The sequence below is a fragment of the Chlorocebus sabaeus genome, chromosome 21 (assembly GCF_047675955.1).
Source record: "Chlorocebus sabaeus isolate Y175 chromosome 21, mChlSab1.0.hap1, whole genome shotgun sequence".
In the NCBI taxonomy this organism is placed as follows: Eukaryota; Metazoa; Chordata; class Mammalia; order Primates; family Cercopithecidae; genus Chlorocebus; species Chlorocebus sabaeus.
The window spans coordinates 84986842-85011213 of NC_132924.1; the positions used below are offsets into that span (position 1 = coordinate 84986842).

The 24372-nt window shown below is 38.3% G+C and overlaps 1 protein-coding gene across 4 annotated transcripts in view; it reads right to left on the reverse strand.

Annotated features, from left to right (window-relative positions):
* DOCK4 (dedicator of cytokinesis 4) overlaps positions 1 to 24372 on the reverse strand; it is a 474019-nt gene that overhangs the window by 197963 nt on the left and 251684 nt on the right. For all 4 annotated transcript variants that reach the window (XM_073009284.1, XM_038004467.2, XM_007982617.3 and 1 more), the window contains exons 9-12: positions 23002 to 23083; positions 22103 to 22163; positions 17055 to 17187; positions 12482 to 12570 (exon numbers count right to left, since the gene is read on the reverse strand). In XM_073009284.1, coding sequence (XP_072865385.1) covers positions 12482 to 12570; positions 17055 to 17187; positions 22103 to 22163; positions 23002 to 23083 — 365 coding nt within the window. The remainder of the gene's footprint in view (positions 1 to 12481; positions 12571 to 17054; positions 17188 to 22102; positions 22164 to 23001; positions 23084 to 24372) is intronic.

Consider the following 24372-nt stretch of genomic DNA (forward strand, 5'->3'; position numbering starts at 1 on the left):
AGAAATACAAATAGACGATACGTACAATTAGACGTATGTGAAGGTGGTGAAATTCCTAATGACATGGGGATTACGGTGTTGTCCTCAGATACTAATAGGTCAATGCTCTGAACAAGTGACAAATTCTGTAATATTCTTTAGAAGATACTTAGTATGTAATTTAGTCAGGAGGAGAGGTTACACTGCTATCTTATTTTGTTTTTCAAATATGATTTTTATTTGCTTTTTTTTCCCCTTCTTTTTCATTTCTACCCTCTAAATGGATTGAGTTTTCTTATTCCCTTATTCATGTCTCTATAGTTCTGGAAATTATATATACTATTTCTATTCTTTAAATGTTTAACATAAGTAATTGACTTAAAGACTAAATTTAATCAATAGCTCTACTCTCTTCTGGAACAAATCTGGGAACTTCGATCTTTTAAACTCTGATGATGATATGTTTTTAAATTGTTGCTGTTTGCAGTCAATGCTTAACTAGATTTATCCTGACATTTACTGTTCTCTTTGTACACACTTGCTTCTTACATTTCTTTCCTTCTAGGTTCAGTTCTTTTTTTTTTTTTGAGATGGAGTCTCATTCTGTCTCCCAGGCTGGAGCGCAGTGACGCGATCTTGGCTCACTGCAATCTCTGTCTCCCAGGTTCAAGCAATTCTCCTGCCTCAGCTTCCCAAGTAGCTGGGACTACAGGCACGCGCCACCACACTCGGCTAATTTTTATATTTTCAGTAGAGATGAGGTTTCACCATGTTAGCCAGGATGGTCTCGATCTCCTGACCTCGTGATCCACCCGCCTCAGCCTCCCAAAGTGCTGGGATTACAGGCGTGATCCACTGCGCCCGGCCTGAGTTCAGTTCTTTACTCCTAATGATGAACTCTGACTAGTCGTTTCAGTGGATGTGAATGTAAAATCTCCAAGTCTTTATTTGAAATTTTATTTTACTCCCCCTTTTAAATATGGCAGGCCTTTTGTTCTGTGGGGCTCTGCATCTATGGATTCAACCATCTGGGTGTCAAAAATATTTGGAAAAACCTAATCAATAAAAAATAACAATATAACAACAGTAACCACAAAAAACAATACAGTATAACAATCATTTAGATACCATTTACATTGTATTAGGTATTATACATAAGCTAGAGATAATTTAAAGTATATGAGAGGATGTGCATAGGTTATATGTAAATAGTATATGCCATTTTATGTAAGGGACTTCAGCATTTGCAAATTTTGGTATCCTCAGAGATCCTGGAACCAGTTTCCCACGGATACCACGCAATGACTTTAACAGTTCAGCAAGTAAAGAATTCAAAGTTGGCCACTTGCTCCCAGCAGTTTTAACATATTATCCCATAATATTCTGACCTCTGTAACTGCTGTTAAGACTATTATTTCTTTTTAGGTAATCAGTATTTTCTCCCCGGTTTCTGATTTTGTCTTTGGTGTTCTGCAGTTTCACCATAATTTATCTAGATACGACTTTAATTTTATTTATCCTGCTTATAACTTTTGCTTCTTTTATCTGGGTATTTTATCCTCTGCAAAAGTTACTTAATTTATCTAGATATAACTTTAATTTTATTTATCCTACTTATAATATTTTCTGCTTTCATCTGCACATTTTATCGTCTGCAAAAGCTCTACAAATTCTCAACCTTTTCAAATATTGCAGCTTATCCACGTACTTTATTTGTTCCTTCTGGAATTCCTCCTAGATGTATGCTGGTCTTTTCATTCAATCCTTTACTGCTCTTAAATGTTTATTCAGGTTATTCCATTGCATTTACCCCTTGGGTAGCATTCAGGCTAATATTTTAAGTTATAACTTTACTAATTCATTTTTCAACTATGCTCGTTTGCTATTTAAGTAGTCCACTGAGTTCTTATTTTAATAACATTTTTAAAAAGAATTTTAGAAGTTCTATTTACTTCTCTTTAACCACTAGAATTTACCAGTGCCTTGAGTAATGCTGGAATATACATACTCAATATTCTTTTGATGTACGGGTTTAAAAATCTCATTTCATTTTTTTCATGATATTTTCTTTTTCATTAGGAATCTCTTTTGCTACTTCTTTTCCTGATAGTTTATTACCTAAAATTTCAAAAGATCATGATTCTCATTTGTTGCATTTGCTTACTCTGCCTCATTGATTGCTAACTGTTATCATTTTATCACAATTCATTTTTAGTGGGTGTTGTTTTTTTCACAGGGATCCCATGCATCACAGGTGTGGACGCGACGATATGGAGTAGGTTGCACATTTACTTTTTTTAGGCTATACAACTGGGACCAGAAGAAATGCGAAATGCTAGTAGCCTACCCTCTCCTGGTGAGATACCGTATACCTTGCCTGGAAGGTGAAGGGAGAGGGAATCCCATCTTCTTGGCTACATGTGTATGGAGTGGAATTTTCATCATGCTGAGCTGGTGCAGGCAGGAAGGAGAAAATGAGATGTGACATAAGTTTCACCAACTCTCTTGATTCTTATCAGGAGTTGGTACTCACTATTTGTCGTCTACACTTAGGAAGATTTCTAGACATTAGTACTGTTTTAAAATACGATTTTTGACCAGGCACAGTGGCTCATACCTATAATCCTTTGGGAGGCCAAGGTGGGAGGATTGCTTAAGGCCAGTTCAAGACCAACCTGGCCAATATAGTGAGTCCCCATTTCATTTTTAAAAACAAATAAATAAGAAAAATAATTTAATTTAAAATCTAAAAGAAAATACGATTTTCATCAATAATGGTTGTTCTATTGGAACAGGATGGTACAGCTCTTCACACTGCCATTCTGTAGTGAACTCTCAAAACACTGTTTCTTGACAGTACTTGCATACTTTGTATGTGTTTGGGAGGTGGGGGCTAAGAGCAAAACACAATTGGTGGAATTTCTAAACTTGTACTACAAAATTACTAACAGCATGAGGTATTAGCAAAACTTCCTAAAGATGATATTGCTAGATTCTTTCAAAAATCACTTTCAGTAAAACCTGTTCATTTTTGAAATACCTATGGCCTCAATATTATCAAAGCACAAATTTTTACATCTATTCCTTCCTATGTGCTTGATTTACAAAATTAATCATCTAAGCTTTGCTTTATGCATTAGAATGTCATGTGTTATATCTATAAGATAAGATAATTGAATTTTTAAGTAAATACATTAGAAGCTATATATCCTATTTGGAGTTCAACTCAAAGCCAGTGAAAACTTTTCAGAGGCACATCCTAGCTACACCAAGCAGTAAAATTCTGACTGATTAAGATGAGGTATTTACACCGGGAGGTCAGAGACAGGCTCTGAAAGTCTCCAAAGCAGAGGAAAGAAAGAAAGTCAAATTTCTAGAAAGTGTGAGGTATCAAGTGAGACAATACTACTGGATAATGAGTTAATGGAACAAAAGCCAGAATATTAGGAAGAGACTGGTGTGTACCAATGAGCCAGGTTAGATGGAAAAATCAAGATGCAGATGGGAAAATGGGAGCTGTGAACACTACCAGAGGTCTGCTTAACAATGTGTTAATTACATGATGAAAGGGGCCTAGCTTCTACTTAAAGCCTCTACCCAGTAGGACCAAAGTACCCAAATTATAGCTGTCCTTTAACACTGTCATCTTGAAGCACTAGATACTTATGCTATTAATGTTGCTACTGCTTAAATTTGGGATGTATCTCCTCTTTTAGATACGCTTTCAAAGCCAATTTAAAATGAAAAGAAAGAAAAAAGAGGGCCAGGCACAGTGGCTCATGCCTGTAATCCCAGGACTCTGGGAGACCGAGGTGGGCAGATCATGAGGTCAGGAGATTGAGACTATCTTGGCCAATATGGTAAAACCCCATCTCTACTAAAATACAAAAAGCAATAATAATAATAAATTAGCCGGGCATGGTGGCGTGCGCCTGTAGTCCCAGCTATTCAGGAGGCTGAGGCAGAGGAATCACTTGAACCCGGGAGGCAGAGGTTGCAGTGAGCCGGGATCGCGCCACTGCACTCCAGCCTGGTGACAGAGCGAGACTCCGTCCAAAAAAAAAGACAGAAAGAAGAAAAGAAGGAAGGAAGGAAGAAGGAAGGAAGGAAAGAAAACACTTTTTATTTCGTAATAGTCATACCTTGGTTTCCGAGTTTTAGCCAGTATTGTTCAATTTGTGAATATGCTTATTGTTGACTGCTTCTTTAAACTATGTTAACTCTTAAAGAATATAATTTTGACATCACTGAAGATAACTCAAAGGGTCTGACCATAGGCTCACCGTCTGAAGATCATCTTCCTGAGATCTTCGAAGTGGGTAACACTATCCCTTGGGATGACTACCTTCTAACATGTAAAAGGTATGATAAGCATGAACAAATAATCTTCTGATTATAACTGCTGGTTCGCAGATCTGCTAGTTCTAAATTTCAACGTTTTGGGAAAGGCTTTTATGTTTTCCCTAAATAAGTGATTAGCTCATGGCTAAGAGTTATAGAGAACATAAGATCGAAGCAATACATAATGTCACAGTATGTCAAATGAAAGGGCATTAAAGACATGTGAAATTACTTACTTTAATTGAGTCTTAACCACAAAATAAATTTGCTGACCAGCAATGAAAGCTGGAGAGGGGCGGTCCACATTTGGCAGGAGTGATGAGACCATTCAAAGGGATTTCAACATTTCCTTTTTAACTAAGGGGAATTTGTCAATTTAAAGTTTCCATTCTTATTCTGATTTAGTGTATCAACATTCCAGTAGTATATACTGAGGATTATGTCTAGCTTTTTAAACAGACTTTGTTTGTTTTTACTGTAACTATTATTACCTATTTGTATTTTATTTCCACAATACCAATACAAAGGAATCCATGGGCTGAAAACCATTTCAAAAATGTATATAGAGCATGGTGATGGGGTTCAGGACACATTACCCTAAAACATGGTAACTTGGCATACTATTTTGAGAGATACCATGTGCAGGAAGGTCTCTGGGACCTTCCCTGCCATTCTCCCCTGAGCAGGTCATAAGAGGTGCCCTCCCTATATTGGATGAAAAGTACATCCTTATCTCTGAAAACAAAGTGTTGCAGAGAAGAATCTGAATAATCAGGCTTTCCTAAGTTTCTCCCAGTTTATTGCCATTAGATAGTATCTTTTTGTCTCCCTCATATTTCTCTACAACTCCCTGTTCTTTATCAGACCTACTATTAAAAAAACTAAGATTAAACTGTTTCTTCAGGTGTTCATTTCCTAATGAAGGCTCTCATGTCACATAGAACTTAAATAAATGTGTATACTTTTCTTTTGTTATTCTGTCTTTTGTTGTGCGGGCTTAATCCATGAACCTAGGATACACGAGGAAATATTTTTCCTCCTCTACAATAGTATCTATGATTGTAGTTTAATATCTGATTATTTTAATTTATTGAAATACTTCCATATTTTTCCTATGCAGCAAATCTTGCAAACAGTATTGTTAGCGATTTTACCTAAATTAGCCATACATAGCTCATTTAGAAAATGAAATTAAGCTCTAATCACTACTTCCATTAACATCATTTGGATTTAGTTTTTTTTTTTTAAATACTGGATGAACTTTAAAAAACATCTTACAGTGTAATGTAGTAACATATTTTAAACTATATTTTTCTTTGCTGTCATTAGCATAATTTAGATCGACAGAAACAAGAGATATGACAACTGCATGTAAAATAGCCTGGATTTCCTTTCTTTCTCTTTTTTTTAATTTTTTTTATTTTTAGATGGAGTCTTGCTCTGTTACCTAGGCTGGAGCACAGTGGCATGATCGTGGCTCACTGTAACCTCTGTTTCCCAGGTTCAAGGGATTCTCCTGCCTCAGTCTCCCGAGTAGCTGGGATTACAGGCACGTGCCACCACACCCAGCTAATTTTTGTATTTTTAGTAGAGATGGGTTTTCACCAGGTTGGTCAGGCTGGTCTTGAACTCCTGACCTCAAGTGATCCACGGACCTTGGCCTCCTAAAGTACTGGGATTACAGGTGGGAGTCGCCAAACCTGGTTAGGATTTTCTTTTGTTATAAAAGACATGGAGAAAATTGTCAAAATCTGAATAAGGTTTGCAGATTAGATAATAGTATTAAATCAATGTTAACATTCTGATTTAGATAATTGTACTGTGGTTCTGTTGCTATGTTCTGAAGTAAGCATGGGTAGAGAGGCATCATGTCTTCAATTTGTTCTCAGGCAGTTCAGGAAAAGAAATGTGTATATATATGTGTATAGATGTGTATATGTGTACATATGTACATATGTCTGTATACATGCATATATACGTGTATATGTACATATATACACACACAAACATATACAATCAAGGCTCTGATATAATCCTTAAGAATTATATCAAATTCATTAATGTGGAGTTATATGACTATATGCACACACATACATATATAAACGGAGGGAGATTATGCAAACGAAATGTAGTAAAATGTTAACCTTTGGGAAATTATGAATTCTTTGTACTTTTTTTCTATAAATAAAATTAGTTGAAAAAAAAAACTTTAAAGAGAGATCATGGTAAAATAATTAGTAAATTCCAAAAGTCAGCAAAAAGGTCACATATTAAATGTCTAACCAATAGGTGGTGCCAATAAGTACTACTTTTGTTTTAATGATACTAGAAAGCAAATTCAATGTTCAAAAATCAGGTGCACTGATCAAATTCTTACGAATTATACCAACTTGGTAACACTGAATAAAATGACTACATTGGTAAGTGTGGACCCAAAAATGCAACCCAACACTCTCAAAAAGCCTCCTTTCACCTCAGCCAAATAAAGAACACCATATATTTCCTGAATAGAGTTAAACTGCTCTCGCTATATACTGTGGTCTCCTTATCTGGGTAATTCCTTTTAACTTTCTGTGGGGGTTAAAAAGTATAGCTGGCAGGAATACAACCATGTACACTCATCTAAGATAAAATAAAGACTCTAGAAACTTACCTGAATAGCAAATAGAATTTCTTCTAATTGTAAGCTATATGTGCAAACTATAGAAAATATTTCAAAAATACATAGATAATATGAAAAGACTTTGAAGTTTCTCTTAGGACATACTGAACCATTGTCATTGATTTTTACACACTGTTTCAATACGTAGAACTTAATTTGCCTCAGTAAATCATATTGGCTCAGTCCAATTTCACATTCCTATAATTCAACTGCTGTCTATCAGAGGTGACATTTATAATAACCATTTGCTCAACAAACCTAAACCAGGCTCACATTAATGAATATTTTTAGAATTTCAAATTCTCACAACATTGCCTTTGGATTTAAAATTCATAAAATAGCACAACTTTGGAGATTTCAAACTACTCAACCTAACTAAATCTAACCATGGAGATACAGTAATTCAATTTTTAAAAAAATCTTAAAAAGTTAAATGGATCACTTGCAATTTTCTCCCAGTTTCTAAACTCAACTAAGATAGTGGTTAATGTACCTTTGCAACATAAGTCTTAGGTTAGAGGGGGAAAAAACTCAGTTAACTAGATGAATCCCTTTATTAACCAGACAAGATTACAACTCCAATAGCTAGGAGGACATCAATGAAGCATAAAGGGCCTGGAAATTAGCTGGCAGAATTTGTTTCCAAAACCAATTTCAAAGCTGTGTTTTTTTCTCTTTTTTTTAGTGCCAATGACTGAGGAATAGCAGGAGAAAGTGGAGAAAAACAGTACTTTTTAGAGTGAACTCAATTCTTTTGAAAACATTTGAGTGCACGGCTTCCATTTAATCAACAATTCTGTGGCCCAGAAAGAAAACAGCGGAAGTCAACATTATCTAACTGCTGTGACAGTTTAAACATCAGGCACCCTAATTTCCCTCTTCAATTTCTTGTGCTCTTGCTTCTCCCACTATCTTGAAGTAAGCCATTAATGTGCCTCCCCTTCAATAATGAAGCTGAACAGCTCTGGAATCCCCATCTGCTGGCCACAGAACTTCATTCCTCAACCAAGGGTATAGATCAAGGGGATACAGAACAATGATCTACCTAGACTGAAGAGTGGAAGCTTTGGTGGGAAGGAGTGTAAGTTTTGCTTTTCTTTAAAATAGTTTTTAGGCTTCTTCAGGAGCTTCCACTCTCTAGAGCAGAATTTTAGAGTGAAAAGGCTTAGGGCTGGGTTTGCCTCAGCTTGAGAGAGGCTAGAAGGGATCAGAGAGAGAGAGACCAGAGAAATAGAAGGCAGATAGATGCAGGCTGTGTGGGCCTGGCTAGGCCTCAAGGTTAAGAGAGAAGGGTAGAGAAGGGCTGAGGTCACAAGACAGGAGAGCAGACAGGGCTTTGTAGCAGAAGCCAGGTATAAAGAGCATACATTTGGTTGCCTAGGAATCTGAGCATCACGGTAGGCTGCAAAATGGGAATGGATCTTGCCAAAGGAAGGGGAACCCTTTTTACAAGGCTTTATGGTACAATGGTTTCTTTCATTCTTTGCAAAGGCTACAACATGTAGCTTTTCATTTCAGTACAAAGGCTGTAAATAGAAAAGGTATGACTCATGGGAAAGGGTGGTTTGGATCTCACTTTCTGGTAGGGTTTCACTCAGGATTCCAGTAAGAATAAGGAGCTAGTAAAGTTGACAAAGCACATGGAACATGTGGACACATCTAAGCATCGGAGGAACTGGCCAAGGAAACAGAATGTGCTTCCCTTCCTTCCTGAAGTTAATCAGAAGGCCAATAATTAAGTTAAAAGAAACCAGGAAGAGATATTAGCAATCAAATCAGCAGAGAGGAGATGAAGGAAACAAAGTGTAGAAGGGGTTGGTTCAATGATCCAAAATATCAATAATCCAATTGTGTTATTCTAAAAGTCTTCATTAAGGAGATTAAATCAGGATCCATTTTGAAACAATGAAAACAGACAACTTAAGAGGTAAGGATAGAATATTCCAGATAGTGGCTTTAAAGTGGGTAAACAATAATAGCTAACACTAAACACGTTACCATGTATGAAGTCCTATGGTAAGTGCTTTGCATACATTATTTTCTTTTAATCTTCCCGATATCCCTTAGAGGATTCAAACCTAGGATATCCTGCTTGCAGAGGAACAGCTCTTCAATACTACACTATACTCTCTAAGAGATGACTCCTGTCTGTAAGCAGAAGGAAATTTGTGGTTTGGTTTAACTGGAATCCTGACCTCTAACACAGGTCTTAAGGATACAGGATCACTTATGTAAGGGTCTATCTAGAGATATAAATCAAAGCCTATCATTGAGAACTTCACCAAGATTCAAGAGGCAATTGGGTATCACACCTCAGTGTTTCGACAATGATATATTCAAACAACCTAATAACAGATGAATGTTGTTCTGCATGAGGCATATGTGAAGTGGGAAAGGCTGGGAGATGAAAAGGAGTTGGGAAAGACATGTAGCCAACAGTTCAACATATCGTGGTGGGTCAAGACCACATCTATGATGGTAGGAAGCTCAGGGACAACATGAGAAAAGTCAGAAGGTCAGGATTAGTTTGGGATTTGTTTATTCATATAGAGGGCAAATGCACGCAAATTAACAGGACTCATAGGGAGAAAGAACAAGATACATAACGGTTACCAACTCTTCTACTAACAGTTAATAGGCAGAAAGAAAGGAGCAGGGCATAATGGATTTGTTTGTGATCCACAGAACTTAAAAAAATGCTAGCCTTTAAACAGAGTCTGGAGTAGCACTGACTCAGAAGTATAATATGAATCATGAATGAAATTTAACTTTCCCTAGTAACTATGTCAAAAAAGAAAAAAAGAAAAAAATTAATAGCATATTTTATTTATCTCAATATATCCAAAATGTTATCATTTCAACATGCAATCAATATGAAAATTACTGATGGGATATTTTACATTCTTCTTATTGGGCCAAGTCTTCAAAATCTGGTATGTTCTTTATAATTACAGCATATCTCAATTCTAGTGGTATACTAGGTTCATATCTAACTGTCAATAGCAACATATGGCTGCTGCCTCCTGAATTAGACAGCACAGGTCTAGGGTAAATTTAATGACAAAATGATGGTTACTGGTATCAAGAAACACCAAAAGGTTTAGAGTAGAACTAGATTTGGCTGGAAGTCTACCAACGAATTCCACAAGATATGTTCTTTAAAAAACAGCAGCTCTACCATCTTACTGAGGGTGTATTGAAATTAAACCATTTTATCCATAGACAATCAGGAGAAGTATATATGTGTGTGTGTGTGTGTGTGTGTGTGTGTGTGAATATCATCACACATATACATATTAGATGGTGTCTCTCTGTGTCGCCAGGCTGGAGTGCAGTGGTGCGATCTTGGCTCACTGCAACCTCCAACTCCCTGGTTCAAGCGATTCTCCTGCTTCAGTCTCCGGAGTAGCTGGGATTACAGGCACGCGCCATCACGCCCAGCTAATTTTCTGTATTTTTAGTGGAGACGGGGGTTTCACCATGCTGGCCAGGATCATCTCAATCTCCTGACCTTGCCATCCACCCGCCTTGGCCTCCCAAAGTGCTGTGATTATAGACATGAGCCACTGCACCCGGCCGAGAATTATAATTGTTTTGTGGGAAAAGAGAAGACAAGCATACATAGTAGTTCCATGTTGTATTTCATTTCTCCTGTCTCCTGTGAGTCTATTAGAGACTCTGCCCTCAATATTAAGTACTCCAAGTGTCTTGTTTGTTTAGTGGTACATGCAGGACTTTGTCCAAAGCAAAGGGCTACCTGCATCAAATAAAACCCAAGTTATCTCTCCAACTCTTGGGAGAAGGAGGAGAAAACTGACCTCACCACTCATTACAGTCTGAAGCATTGCCACATGTATGAGTTAGAGGTACTTATGGCTCTCACTGAACTGAACGACAAAGCTCTGTCTACAGTGATTTTCTCTTTGCGGGTCAGTTTGGTCTAGCAAGATGTGCAAGGGTCTGAAAAAAAAAAGTGGTCTGAATTTAAATTCCAGTTCTCCTAATTGCCAGGTGATTTGGACTGCAACAAAAATATCTATATTCAAGGTGCTTTTAAAAATCAGTCTTAAAAAACAACGCATTCAGTTCAAGAAACAGCTTACTTAATTTGAAGTTTCTTTATGTCAATCAAAGCACATGACTGCATACTTTGTTTTGCTTCCATGTGGGTCTGAACGGTGGATAAGAACAAACAATATTCACCAAAGTTTTTGTCACTGACCAAACCTAAAGATGTCATTATATATGCCATGCAATCTATATATGCTATATAATATAGTATATACTATATGTTACTAGTACAATACTGTGTACCTCATATGACTTATAGTGGTATATAATATTTCAGTTCCTCTCTGAACAAGCACACACACATTTTTCTTCACATGCCACTGCAGTTAGCATCACTTTCCTTTGTAGCCAACTTCAATGTGTGAACCTGTATGTTTGTCAATAATGTTGAAGCTCAAAGCCAGCCATAGGCACCGAAGCACGTTTTTTTTTGGTGGTGTTGTTTTTTGCTTTTTTTTTGAGACGGTGTCTTGTTCTGTCATCCGGGCTGGAATTCAGTGGCGCAACCTTGGCTCACTGCAAGCTCCGCCTCCTGGGTTCATGCCATTCTCCTGCCTCAGCCTCCCGAGTAGCTGGAACTACAAGCGCCTACCACCATGCCCGGCTAATTTTTTGTATTTTTTTTAGTAGAGACGAGGTTTCACTGTGTTAGCCAGGATGGTCTTGATCTTCTGACCTCACGATCTGCCTGCCTCGGTCTCCCAAAGTGCTGGGATTATAGGCGTGAACCACTGCGCCCAGTTGTAAAGCATGTATTTATTGGACCTCACTAAAAATTGCTATTTATCAAACTTATTTCCACAGAATAGTCACAAATCCAAGCATCGAATTTGTCATGCAATTTTTAGCTTTTTTTTTTTTTTTTGAGACAGAGTCTTACTCTGTCACACAGGCTGGAGTGCAGTGGCGTGATATCGGCTCACTGCAACATCCGCCTCCCAGTTGAAGCAATTCTCCTTCCTCTACCTCCCGAGTAGCTGGAATTACAGGCATCTGCCACCATGCCCGGCTAATATTTTGTATTTTTAGTAGAGACGGGATTTCACTATGTTGGCAAGGCTGGTCTTGAACTCCTGACCTCAGGTGATCCGCTCATCTTGGCCTCCCAAAGTGCTGGGATTACAGGCGTGAGCCACCGTGCCAGGCTGATTTTTAGCTTTCAGTAACGACTTAGAGGTATGAAGACGTGGTACCAAAGAGTAAATTTAGATTATCTTTTTCTTTTCAACAAGAATGGAATACATTTTGTATAGGGAGTTATAAGTACAAGCCTATCATAGCATAGGAATGTTCATTGAGCATTTTTAAAGTTAGGGAGTGAACAGAGAGAAAAACAAAGGGCTGATAATTTCCTTCCCACACAGACAAATAAAAAAAAAGGGCTTGGAATGAAAAGTGTAGGGAAAGTCAGCCAGCCCATACACTCACCTGCATTGGAGCCAGTCAAGTTATAACGTGCATTCAGCTTTTTGATGATGTTCTCATGGATTTGGTACCACTCACTCTCTGTGTTACACCTATGAAAACATTAACACTCTGTTAAGCTTTAATGATGCATGCAATCAAGCAGTGACCCTCATAGTACACCTGCCCTTTTCATTATAACCACTATAATGTACTTCCTTGGAGTCCCCATCAACCTGCTGCAACTGACTGTCAGTTTCAGCATGGTTGTCCCAGGATGAGAAAGAATGCCCGTATCTGGTAATGCCTGACCACCTACCTCCTGACAGAAGCAGCTGGGATTAACAACTCACAGATTACAAGTGGTCCCAAAACAGACAGAAATCTCAGAGAACAATTCATACAGGGGAAGGCAGCCCCAACTGAGTTCAACTCCCCAGATTCAAATTCTCACTATTAACCAAGCTATGTTATTTAGATGAGTTTATTTACTCTTGTCTTAATTTCCCCATCTATGAAACACGGATAATATACTAGAACTTTAAATAAATATGGGCTTAGGGTAATTCCTGGCATATAATAAATGCTCAGTAAATTAGTTCTCATTAGCAAGTCTCTGCCTACTGTAATATTACCAGGTTTGCCCAGCATCAAAATGCAGCAAATTAAGCAAAATGAAATTGACATTAACACAGCTTGTATTGGCAAAAGACTGGCAGGATTTACCAAAGAATAATAAAATTACTCTTTCAGATCTTCCACAAGGGGCATCTCTCCGTCTTTTCACAGCAATCTGTAACTCTTTCTCTTAGCTTTTATCACTCATTAGGTCACGTTATCTTTGTTTACATGGTGTAGTTCACCTGGGAGACTGTTAAGGTTCTTGAGGACTGGATCTAGGACTGGCTGATATCAGAGTTTCCTTTAGTACTTTGAATGCTGTGGATACTTAAAAACTGTCAGTGGCATGAATGGATGGATGGCTGGTTGGCTGGCTGGCTGGCTGGATGGATGTCCCTCTGCCTGGTAACTCATGATTTATAAGCATGTGGTTCTGCTATCCATCCTTACTGCCACTACTCTCCCAGATTGGCTGGGGAAAACTTCCTTCATCTGAACATATGTGTAAATTCACTACTTTATTAGCCATGAATGCGTCCTCCCAAGAGGCCTGAATATCAAGATTCTGTACACTATCAATCAAAATCTCCCACAGTACAGGTTCTGTTTCCTAGTGATCAAGTCTGAGGCAGATAATTCACAATTATTTGCTTTCATATTTATCTATTTTATCGCCACAGGATTTTGCAGGATGAACATGATGGAGGTGATTTTTGAGCCAGTTAACAGTGGGATACCAAAATGAGCACCGAATCTTAGAGGGCTGGAAAATTAAGATGGAATGAAACCATCCCACCTGTCCAGTTGTAAGACACCAAATTGCCATTTAGCACATTCTGCCTCCAGTTTTCTTATTTCAGCCCAGTGGGGAAGAAAGAAAGATGGCTTGCTTCCTATTAGATAGTTAAGTGATTCCAGAATTCATGCTTTTAACCCACAAAACTCAAAACTCAAAAAAAAAAAAAAAGCTTCTGAAGTACGTGACTAAAATAGCTTCCAGGCTCAGGTAGGCATTTGCTACTGTTCTTTATTTGAGTCCCAGAGAGGCTGGAGGTTCAGTCATCTTAACAAATAGAAATTTCTCCCAAATTGTTCCTAACAGGCACTTTCCCATGTTTGACTAAATTCACAGGTCCTTCCTAATCTACAGTGACTGTTTTGACTGGTTAGTATTACTCTTGAAACAGCATCATCATTTGCTGAATGGTCATTTTTCAGGAATTTATCTTCTATTAAAAATTACCTAAAACCTTATTTGATGCTTATGGAAAAGCAGACAATAAAACACACACACACACACACACACACAAACAGCAGAACAATTTGTCTTCACGAGTGTGACTGTCTCCCATTGGCAGGGCTGGAATGCATGGGTCTTGTTCCGCTGGCTGCATAATCAAGGGTGATGATGGGACTGTCCGTCCCTCTGTTTTCCCAGTGGCAGGATAAATACAATACTTGCTACTCACACCTGGAAAGACTACTTTAAGAAATGATGAGAGTGTGTTTGTGAGGAATTTCAGTTTGCTCCAAAAGCCACATAACAGCAGCATCATCACCTTACTAGACTATGGTGTGAAATAACACCTGGAAAAATACAAACTATTAACTGGAGAGTTCAGGTGCTTGAGCAAGACAGTCCTGACCTCAAATCTGCTTCCTTTCCTTATTAGCTAGGCAATATGGGGCAAGTTATTTAACTCTCGTTCCCCTATGTGTAAAACTGAGCTAGGAGCAGCTGTCTGCTTCATGGGTTTGTTGTGAGGACAAAAGGATATGACACATACTAAGTGCTTAATACAGTTCCTCACACATACTGTGCACACAGTAAAGGGTGGTTATTAACAGTCATTAGTATTTCAAATAAATTACATTTTATGACCACCAGTTGAGTACGGAAAGAAGAGCATCATGGATTTAAGCTTAACCACTGAAATTGAGGGTTGCTACATGATAAAAAGAGTAGCAACTTTTACCACCCACTAATTTCACCAAAAGTTTTCAAGTTTAACATCACCATCACAGGCATTTTACTTTTTAAGAGGGATGAAGAAAGTTTCCGGTCCTAAACCACAGACTACAGATAAATCTTTGTCAAAGAATTATTAAATGTGTTACATAGGTCCCATTGGATGGAGAGTAGAAAAATCCATGAAACCCTGCAGCAGAGGTCAAAAAGGCAATTTTAAGTGTATGTCCCACAGGCAGTGGGCCACATGTGTTACCATCACCTATGAAAAATCTACTGGCACATATTAGGTATATTAACACAACCTCCAGAACGGAATACGAAAGCCAGTTCACTCATGGAGGTAGTCAAGGGTGTGGTCCTCAAACCAGGAGTGTGGAAATCCTATTGAGTCTGCTCTGAAGATGTTGCTGTATATCAGGTCTTAATGTCCAAGCCTGTGGGGAGGTGGCACGGTGGTGTGGGCCAAAACCCATGTGCATTTAAAAAAATCGCTTAACTTAGGATTTGGAATATATCAAGTGACTTTCTTAGTAGAGAACCATGGGTTAAACTGTATCCCCCAACAAAGGTAATGTTGAAGTCCTAACCCCCAGTACCTCAGAATATGACCTTATTTGAAAGAGGGTCTTTACTGAGGTACTCATATAAGAAGGTTATCAGGGTGAACCACACTCTAATATGACTGTATCTTTATAAAAAGGAGAAATTTGTAGTTGGGCATGGTGGCATGCGCCTGTAAACCCAGCTACTCAGGAGGCTGAGGCAAGAGAATCTCTTGAACCTGGGAGGCAAAGGTTGCAGTGAGCCGAGATTGCTCCACTACACTCCAGCCTGAGTGACAGAGAAAGACTCTGTCTCAAAAAAAAAAAGAAAAAAGAAAAAAAAGGGGGGGAAGGGGTGGGGTGGGGGATTGGACCCAGAGAAAGCCATCAACACCATGTGAAGATGAAGGCAGAGATCAGAGTGATGCGTCTACAAGCCATGGACCCCCAATGACTGCCAGCAAAGCACCAGAGGCCAGAAGAGAGGCACAGAGCAGATTAGCCCTCACAGCCTTCAGAAGGAGCCAACTATACTAATACCTTGATCTGGGAACTGTAAGACAACACATTTCTACTGTTTAAAATCTATTTATAGGCCAGACGCGGTAGCTCATGCCTGTAATCCCAGCACTTTGGAAGGCTGAGGCGGGCGGATCACGAGGTGATGGAGACTATCCTGGCCAACATGGTGAAACCTTGTCTCTACTAAAAATACAAAAAATTAGCCAGGCGTGGTGGCGAGCACCCGTAGTTCCAGCTATTCAGGAGGCTGGGGCAGGAGAATGGCATGAACCCAGGAGGCAGAGCTTGCAGTGAGCTGAGATCATACCACTGTACTCCAGCCCGGGCAACAGAACAAGACTTGGTCTCAAAAAAAACAAAAAAAATCTATTTATGCCTAGTATTCCATTATTAGAACGCTAAGCATGTGGAGTTATTTATATCCTACTGCTCAAGGTCATTGCCATGGTATGATTGCAAAAATTTTTAAAAATTGCAACCTCAGGCATAAATGGGTTAAGCCACGTGGTTTGTGGTACTTTGTTATGGCAGGCCCAGCAAACTAACACCTAGAGTAGGATGGAAGTCATCTGGGCTTCCCTTTCCCAATTCTAATTAATTTACTTCAAAAAGTACTTTCACTTTCCAAGAAAACACTGACTGTCTGAAGGTAAAGATGTGCTAGGTTTATAAATTCAAAGGTGGTATCCCACATAGTAGATGGTCTACCTAACTGGTAAACTGTCTGTACTCATTGGTTCTTGATTCAGTAATTCTCCTGACTGGCAAATTGTGGCTTGTGGGCTCACTTGCAACAAATCTACAGATTACTGGGTTTTTGAGGAATGGCTCATAAACCATCCATTGTTCTTCTCTACCCATGTAAAGTAGCATTTGCCCAAGTAGGACCCACACACACCCCTGTACCCACCCCAACCTCCACCATGTGCATGTTTCTTACATGTACACTTTCAGAATGAGGTCATCCTTTGTCTCTCCTGTTAGCAGGTCAGCGATGCTGAGAACTGCACAGCCAAAGGGTCGTCGGTACTGGACACTACAGGCATTCTTTTTTTCTCCTGCTCCCATTCGACCTGTTCAATTAAAGAGCAAGCATTACCCATGGAGCCATTTGATTAGATGCATCTGAGCTAGAGAAACATACAGCTATAAGATAGGCCATATGAAATGTAACTGGGCAATAAAGAGCACCCAGGTTGGGCATAACAGAAGATATTACTTCAGTTCTGGATTCTCCTCTCCAATCACCTAGCTGTGTGACTTTGGGTAAGCAGCTGAAATTCTGGGCATCAGTTGCCATCTATAAAACACAAAGATGAGAACAGATCCCATGTTTGGGAACCATCCCCTGGCCCCTGAGATTCGTGAAGGCATCCCAGGAAGTTCATGTCACTGAAGGCAGTAACGGTGACTCTTCCATTTTCTATTTTTAAACAAATTACATATTCAAAAAAACTATTTCAAAAATTTCACCTGTGACTAGAGTAGTTTGAGGTTGTCTGAAGTATGGCAAGTCAGCACAGGTGATCAAATGCGCATGTTCCTGCCTCAGCTCTCAGGCTGTTCAGAACTCAGTTATCACCAAAATGGTTTTAACTGTTGTAAAGTTTTAACTTGTTTAAATTGTTACATGTTTAAAAATATTTTATCAATATATTGTTTTAATTTATTGTTGGTATTTAATTATCAGTGGATTATTTTGAAGACAAAAAGCAAAAAGTACACTGAAGTTGAAATATAACAAGTTAATGTGGGAAAAAATGACTTTAAAAATCTGCAAATTTGTCCCTAGATGCTTTTCAACAGAGCCATAAATTGTTTCTATCTGAGCAAAATTCTCCTATAGCACATCAAGATATCTCCAGCAATTCCAAAATCCAATGTTAAGTAGGAAAAAAATGGGATGATAATATCCAATTTGGCTTTCATTTGACAATAGTAAAGGAAAACTACCTCTGCAAGATGTCACTTTCAGGGAAACACAGCCCGAAAACCTCTTACTTTATCAGTTAGAATCAAAACTAAAAAATGGCCAAAATAAGCTAGTTGCTTTTCAGATGTGCAAAATGTAAGAATTCAAAATATCAGGTTTTCATGACCTGACGCCATATGTATGGCCAAATTTCACTCTACATAATTTTAATATAAATGCTGCCTGAAAATTGAACACTTTATGTCATACTTGAATTTAATTATCAACCAATCCTACTTTTACTTACACAACTGATTTAAACAAATTTAAAACTTTGGTCACTTTTTTAAATGAAAAAAAAAAGATGTCATTTTATCTCTATTTTGAATATTACAGAATGTATTAGGATGAAATATTAATACGTATGCCAGTCTTTATCAATATCATGGTTTAAAACATGCCTTTTTTTTTTTTTATTTGAGATGGAGTCATGCTTTGTCACCCAGGTTGGAGTTCAGTGGTGCGATCTTGGCTCACTGCAACCTCCATCTCCTGGGTTCATGAAATTCTCCTGCCTCAGCCTCCTGAGTAGCTGGGATTACAGGCATGCGCCACCATGCCTGACTAACTTTTGTATTTTTAGTAGAGACAGAGTTTCACCATATTAGTCAGACTGGTCTTGAACTTCTGTCCTCAAGTGATTCACCCACATCAGCCTCCCAAAGTGCTGGTGTTACAGGCATGAGCCACCACAACCAGCCAAAACATGCTTTTTTCTTAACCATTTCCTTGTAAATGCAAGATGACAAAGGGATAAGATTTCTGAGTGGAGCCCTTCAAAGTTATTTAACATCAGAAAGAAGCTCCTTAGTAAAAAAGAAACTTAAAAACTGCGAACAAGATTATTCCTAATGACTCTGCTAGCTCCTACACTTTACACAAGGGCATGCACACATTTCAATCCTTTTTTTGTTTGTTTTTAAACAACCCCTTCATCTAAAGTTGCACTAAAGAAAAAAATTGTAGGGGAGAGACGGAATGTCAAAATAAGGGAATAAGGTTGATGGGAGAAGTGTAGCTCTCACAGAGACAGAGTCTTAAGTGGTTACTTAAGACTCTCCAATGAGGATTCTGTCACCTGTGACCACTGGGAAGCTTATCTGCCAAACCTCCACCCGACTCATGTCTTCAAACATGCAAGTTTAAGGTTAAGCCACAGCTTTAGACACCATTCTAATTACTATACTGAAAAGATGATTTGGTGCCAGATCAGTGGCACCAACCCTAGAGTTAATAAGAATTCACAGTTCTGATTGGGCTTTGGGAAAGCTTATCAGATTTCTAGGCACATTCTCTAAGTAGGAAGGAAGATAGCAGGAGTGGGGGAAGGGAAAAATACTGAGCAATCAGCCAAAAGTCAAAAGGGAGGCATAGAGGTTGAAGGAACTTCCTGGCATGGGCAGGAAGATAAAAAACTATTAATTTCTCTTTTTCTTTTCCTCTCCATCTATCTAAAGAGCTGGACTTAAATTCCCAGAAGTGAGGTGATATTGCTCCTGCTTTCTGCAGCCAGTGAGGGCCAACAAGCCCTTTTCCTACTAAATAGGTACCAGAGACATTCTATAAGAACTATGTGTCCCTTGTTAAATATAGTGAACCCCAAGTTTCTCTTCAAATAATCAGTATGCCAGTATGTTCAGCTCTCTCATTCTTTGATTCTCCATTTTAAAGTTTATCTTCCTGGTTCTCTTCACCACCTTGCCTCTATTTTCAGTAAACAACTTACCTGCCCGTTCTGATCAGTAGTTCACATCTGTTCCCCTGGTCACCTGCTCTGTCCTGACTCAACCCAGTCACCTGCTTTGACTTGAGTCACCCCTGATCACCTGCTCTGACCTAAGCCACCTTTAGTTACCTGTTCCTAACCTTCCTTCCTGCCAAACTACTCACCCCGACACTCCAGCTTGTACTCCTGCTCTTTTCAACATAGTTAATCGGAACTAGCTTAGACTGTGCAGTCCAACCCTAGCAAATAGGGGAACAACACAGCAGTATGGGCTACCTGAGTCAGGAATAAGAACTCCTTTCCCTCCCCTGTACAGGTGTGCTCTCGCCATTGTTCCATCTGTGAGAGGCACCCTTTCTGCAGAAAGTAAAAATTGCCTTACTGAGAAAATTAAATTTACGGTTGAGTGCTATTTCTTTGTGCCACTGAGGAACAAGCATTTTGCATTTCTAACACTCTGATAGACAACAATCTGCCACCAATTTCACTCCATCAAGGGAGCTGGCAGACTAAATTTTAACCTATCTTAGTGTATTTTACCTTAATCTCACTTCTCCTTCGGTCTCAAAATGTTGAACTGGTAAGTGTTTTTTGCAATAATCCTAGAGAAGTATTCATTTGCCCAAAACTAAGGACAAGGATAGAGAGGTAATTTCTGATTCAACATGCATTTTAATCACTTAATGACTATAACAATGTTAATAAAAAGTGCAATTACAAATCAAACACCAAGCATTTGAAAGGCTGCCCTGCGATGGGCAGTACCACTGAGGCAGCTTCCTTGGCAATAAGACAGTGAGTGAAGTCCATGGGCCAGAAGGGCACATACTCACTTTGCTGCATGTTTTTTTACCACCCCAAACCCCTAGATATCTTTGAGAAAGCTCTGAAGACAAAAGTGGTTTACTTTTTCTCTTACTGCTGTCAGATATTATATTACAATTTTAGTAATGTTTACATGAAGATACATAAAAGCATATTTTACTTTAACCATTGGTATTACATTTGAATTTAAACAAACACAGATTAAATAACAAACTACCTCTGCCATCCTGAGAACAGACAGTCTTTATCTCATAAGAAAACAGCAGCATGGGTTCTAACTTCCAACCTTTTCAAAGATTCTTTCCAATTTTTTTCATAGACTCATTTATAAAAAGAAAAAAACAAAACAAAACAAACAAAGTGTCTCTTTTTTATTTCTACTGTCCTTCAAATACAAAAATAGCATAAAGTGAAAACAGGTTTTCAGAGTAGATTTTTATGAGAAAAAACATACAGAAAATCGATGCTGGAATGAAAGCATGTTTTTTATAGTCTCACTCAATGCACAATATAGTTATCATGTACATAAAACCAAAGCCTATAAAAATAAATCACCTTGCAGGACTGCATGGCAAGATATTACTATCTCACAGAAGTATTCCTAGGCTAGTAACAGAGTACAGTTAGTGAAGAAGTGGGAACAAATTCCCAATAATGACTGGTTAGACTTAATGGAAAAACTGTGTAGGTTACACCATTCCTCATTTCACCTAGCTCCTCTGCCATAAAATGCCTACTTTTAGAGGTATTTTATGTGTAAAAATGAGGGAACACATTCTGGTTTCATTGAGCAAGTTCATCACAGAATATCAAAGTGGGTTCTGCAAGATGTTAATAAGTGCTACATTATATAACTGTTTTCATTCATAGTCAAATCAAATTTGAGGAAAACTAGGGTCAACAAAGTTAGACAGGCATATTTATTTTTCCCTTTAGGACTTCTCAGACCCTTTAATAAGCTGATGACATTATACAAGTTAAAAAAACATTCAGTATTCACTATTTCACAGCCTGTTTTTTGAAGCACCTTCTGGAATAACGCTCTGAAGCATTCTGCACTTTGGAAAATTTATGTAGAGCCAATTTCTATAAAGCCTTCATTAACTTACAGGAAACTCAGCTCTGAAAAATTCATTTTATGCTAACAGAATTTAGAATTTTAACAGACAAACGCAACATTCTTGAATCAAATATGTTTAGGAAGGCTAGCAGAACAAAATGAAACACAACAAACTTCTTAATTACTTATATTAAAAGAGACCAGAATCTGTTTATGGTAGGTGAGGAGGTCATACATGGGGTTGGGAAGGTCAGGGGACAATTCACAACTTCTGTGATTCTTGGATTCAAATCTGGCTTTGATTTCTTTCTAATTCAGACAGCAAATAAATCACAACATAGAAACCTCTCGGCATTTCTCCTCTCTGTTCCTTGCCCCTACTGCACTGACAAGTGCTATACCTACCGATTCGGATAATGTGCACGGTGATATAGATGTCCTTTCTTAGCTCACTGCTACCCAAATCCTACAAACAAACAAAGTTTGGTTATTTTGGAAGACATGAGCTGCACTTAAAGGGAAGAGCATTTTATTTTCACAAATAAAAAAGACAGAGATGAACACAGACATTCTTAATGGAATGTTTGTAGCAGAAGTACGTGATTTAAATTCTGTTCTAAAAATATCATTACAATCAACCTTAGGTCAATTGATACCAAGTAATACTTTAAAGAAGAAAGCATTATTGATTCACTCTCTCACTCATTCATTCTTTAAACATTTATTAAGCACATATTAAATACCAGGTGTCTTGCCGAGCGTGATCACTGGTTTTGTTTTTTGTTTTTGGAGATGGAGTTTCACTCTTGTTGCCCAGGTTGAAGTGCAGTGGTGCGACATTGGCTCACTGCAACCTCTGCCTCCCAGGTTCAAGTGATTCTCCTGCTTCAGCCTCCTGAGTAACTGGGATTATAGGTGCCCGCCGCCACTCCTGGCTAATTTTTGTATTTTTTAGTAGAGATGGGGTTTCACCATGTTGGCCAGGCTGATACTGAACTCCTGACCTCAGACAATCCACCTGCCTCAGCCTCCCAAAGTATTGAGATTATAGGCATGAGGCACCATGCCCGGCAATCATGGTTATACTTTGGTAATAGTATAACAGAAGCAGTAATACACTAATGGAATTAAAGTAATCCTGGAAGGTGATATTCAGAATTCTGGGCACTAATGTAATCTGTGTGTTATTTACATAAAGTTTAAAAACAAATTCACTGTGTTCTCTCATAGTAATTTATTTCTCCTAAATAGTATGAATCATAATTGGATGAATCTGCCTTATGAATGAAACAAGATCCACTCACCACAAAGAGGGAGCAATGTCGTTCCGGTTTATCAGGGGCTTTGGGAAGCCCGTTTCTATTCAGCCTCAAGAAAAATCTCTCACTACAAGAGAAAAACCGTTTAACAATTTGAAAATTATTTAATAGTTAAAGATTTATCCCTCTGTAACTACTCTTCATCACAACAGGTAAGCTAAACATTAGGTTGTTCATTTAACATCAACGTTGCTTTTATATAAATTAGGAGAGCTCCAAAGACAACAAATACTTGCTTCACTTCTGATGAAACTGGCAAAACAGCAAGTGCAAAGGCAGAAAGCACCTATATACAAACAGACATTAACTTTTGAAAGACTTGAGTACAATTTTATATCAGTAATATCATTATTCCAAAAAGCAGAAATAAATGCACTAAAAGAGAAAAATATGACATGTTTCATGTGTTTGTAACTAAGATTTCTTTTTCATGTTTTATGTCACATTACTTAATTAGCATTAAAGACATTCTGAGTGCTAACTATCTATTAGAAGGCTTCATATTTTATGGTCTTATAAGTCTCTATAACACAAGCAGAGATTTCAAAAATGAAACTTAAATTTTCTTTGGTCTACAAACGAACAGAAGATCTCAAACTACCCCCACTGAACTTGCATTTGAAAATACAGTGCCACCAGGAACTGCGGTGGCTCAGGCCTGTTGTCCTTATGCATAAGGAGGAGAGGCTAGGTGTTCGAGGCCAACCTGGGCAACACAGAAACCTCTCATCTATATAACCAAAAAGAAAATACAGTGCCACCTAGATTTAATGAAAACATAAATAATGCTGTTGATCAGCCAGGAATTCTAGCAATAAATACTTATGGATGCCATTTATTTATTTATTTATTTATTTATTTTTATTATTTTGAGACAGAGTCTTGCTCTGTCACCCAGACTGGAGGACAGTGGTGCGATCTCAGCTCACTGCAACTTCTGCCTCCTGGATTCAAGAGATTCTCACACCTCAGTCTCCTGAGTATCTGGGATTACGGGTGCATGCCACCACGCCTGACTAATTTCTGTATTTTCAGTAGAGACAGCATTTCACCATGTTAGCCAGGCTGGTCTCGAACTCCTGGCCTCAGGTGATCTGGCTGCCTTGGCCTCCCAGTGTGCTGGGATTACAGGCGTGAGTCATTGCACCTAGCCATGGATGCCATTTAGATCCAAGGTAATGTGTGACACTATTTATGTTCAACAAAATAAAACAAATATAAATCCACAAAAAATTAATCTACCAGCTACTGTGGGCTTCAAATTTTAACTGAATTTCAATATCCTGGTACCAATGACAGAATTAAATAGTTGGATGCCTCAGGCAATGAGCACACAACCAACATCTACAGAATGTA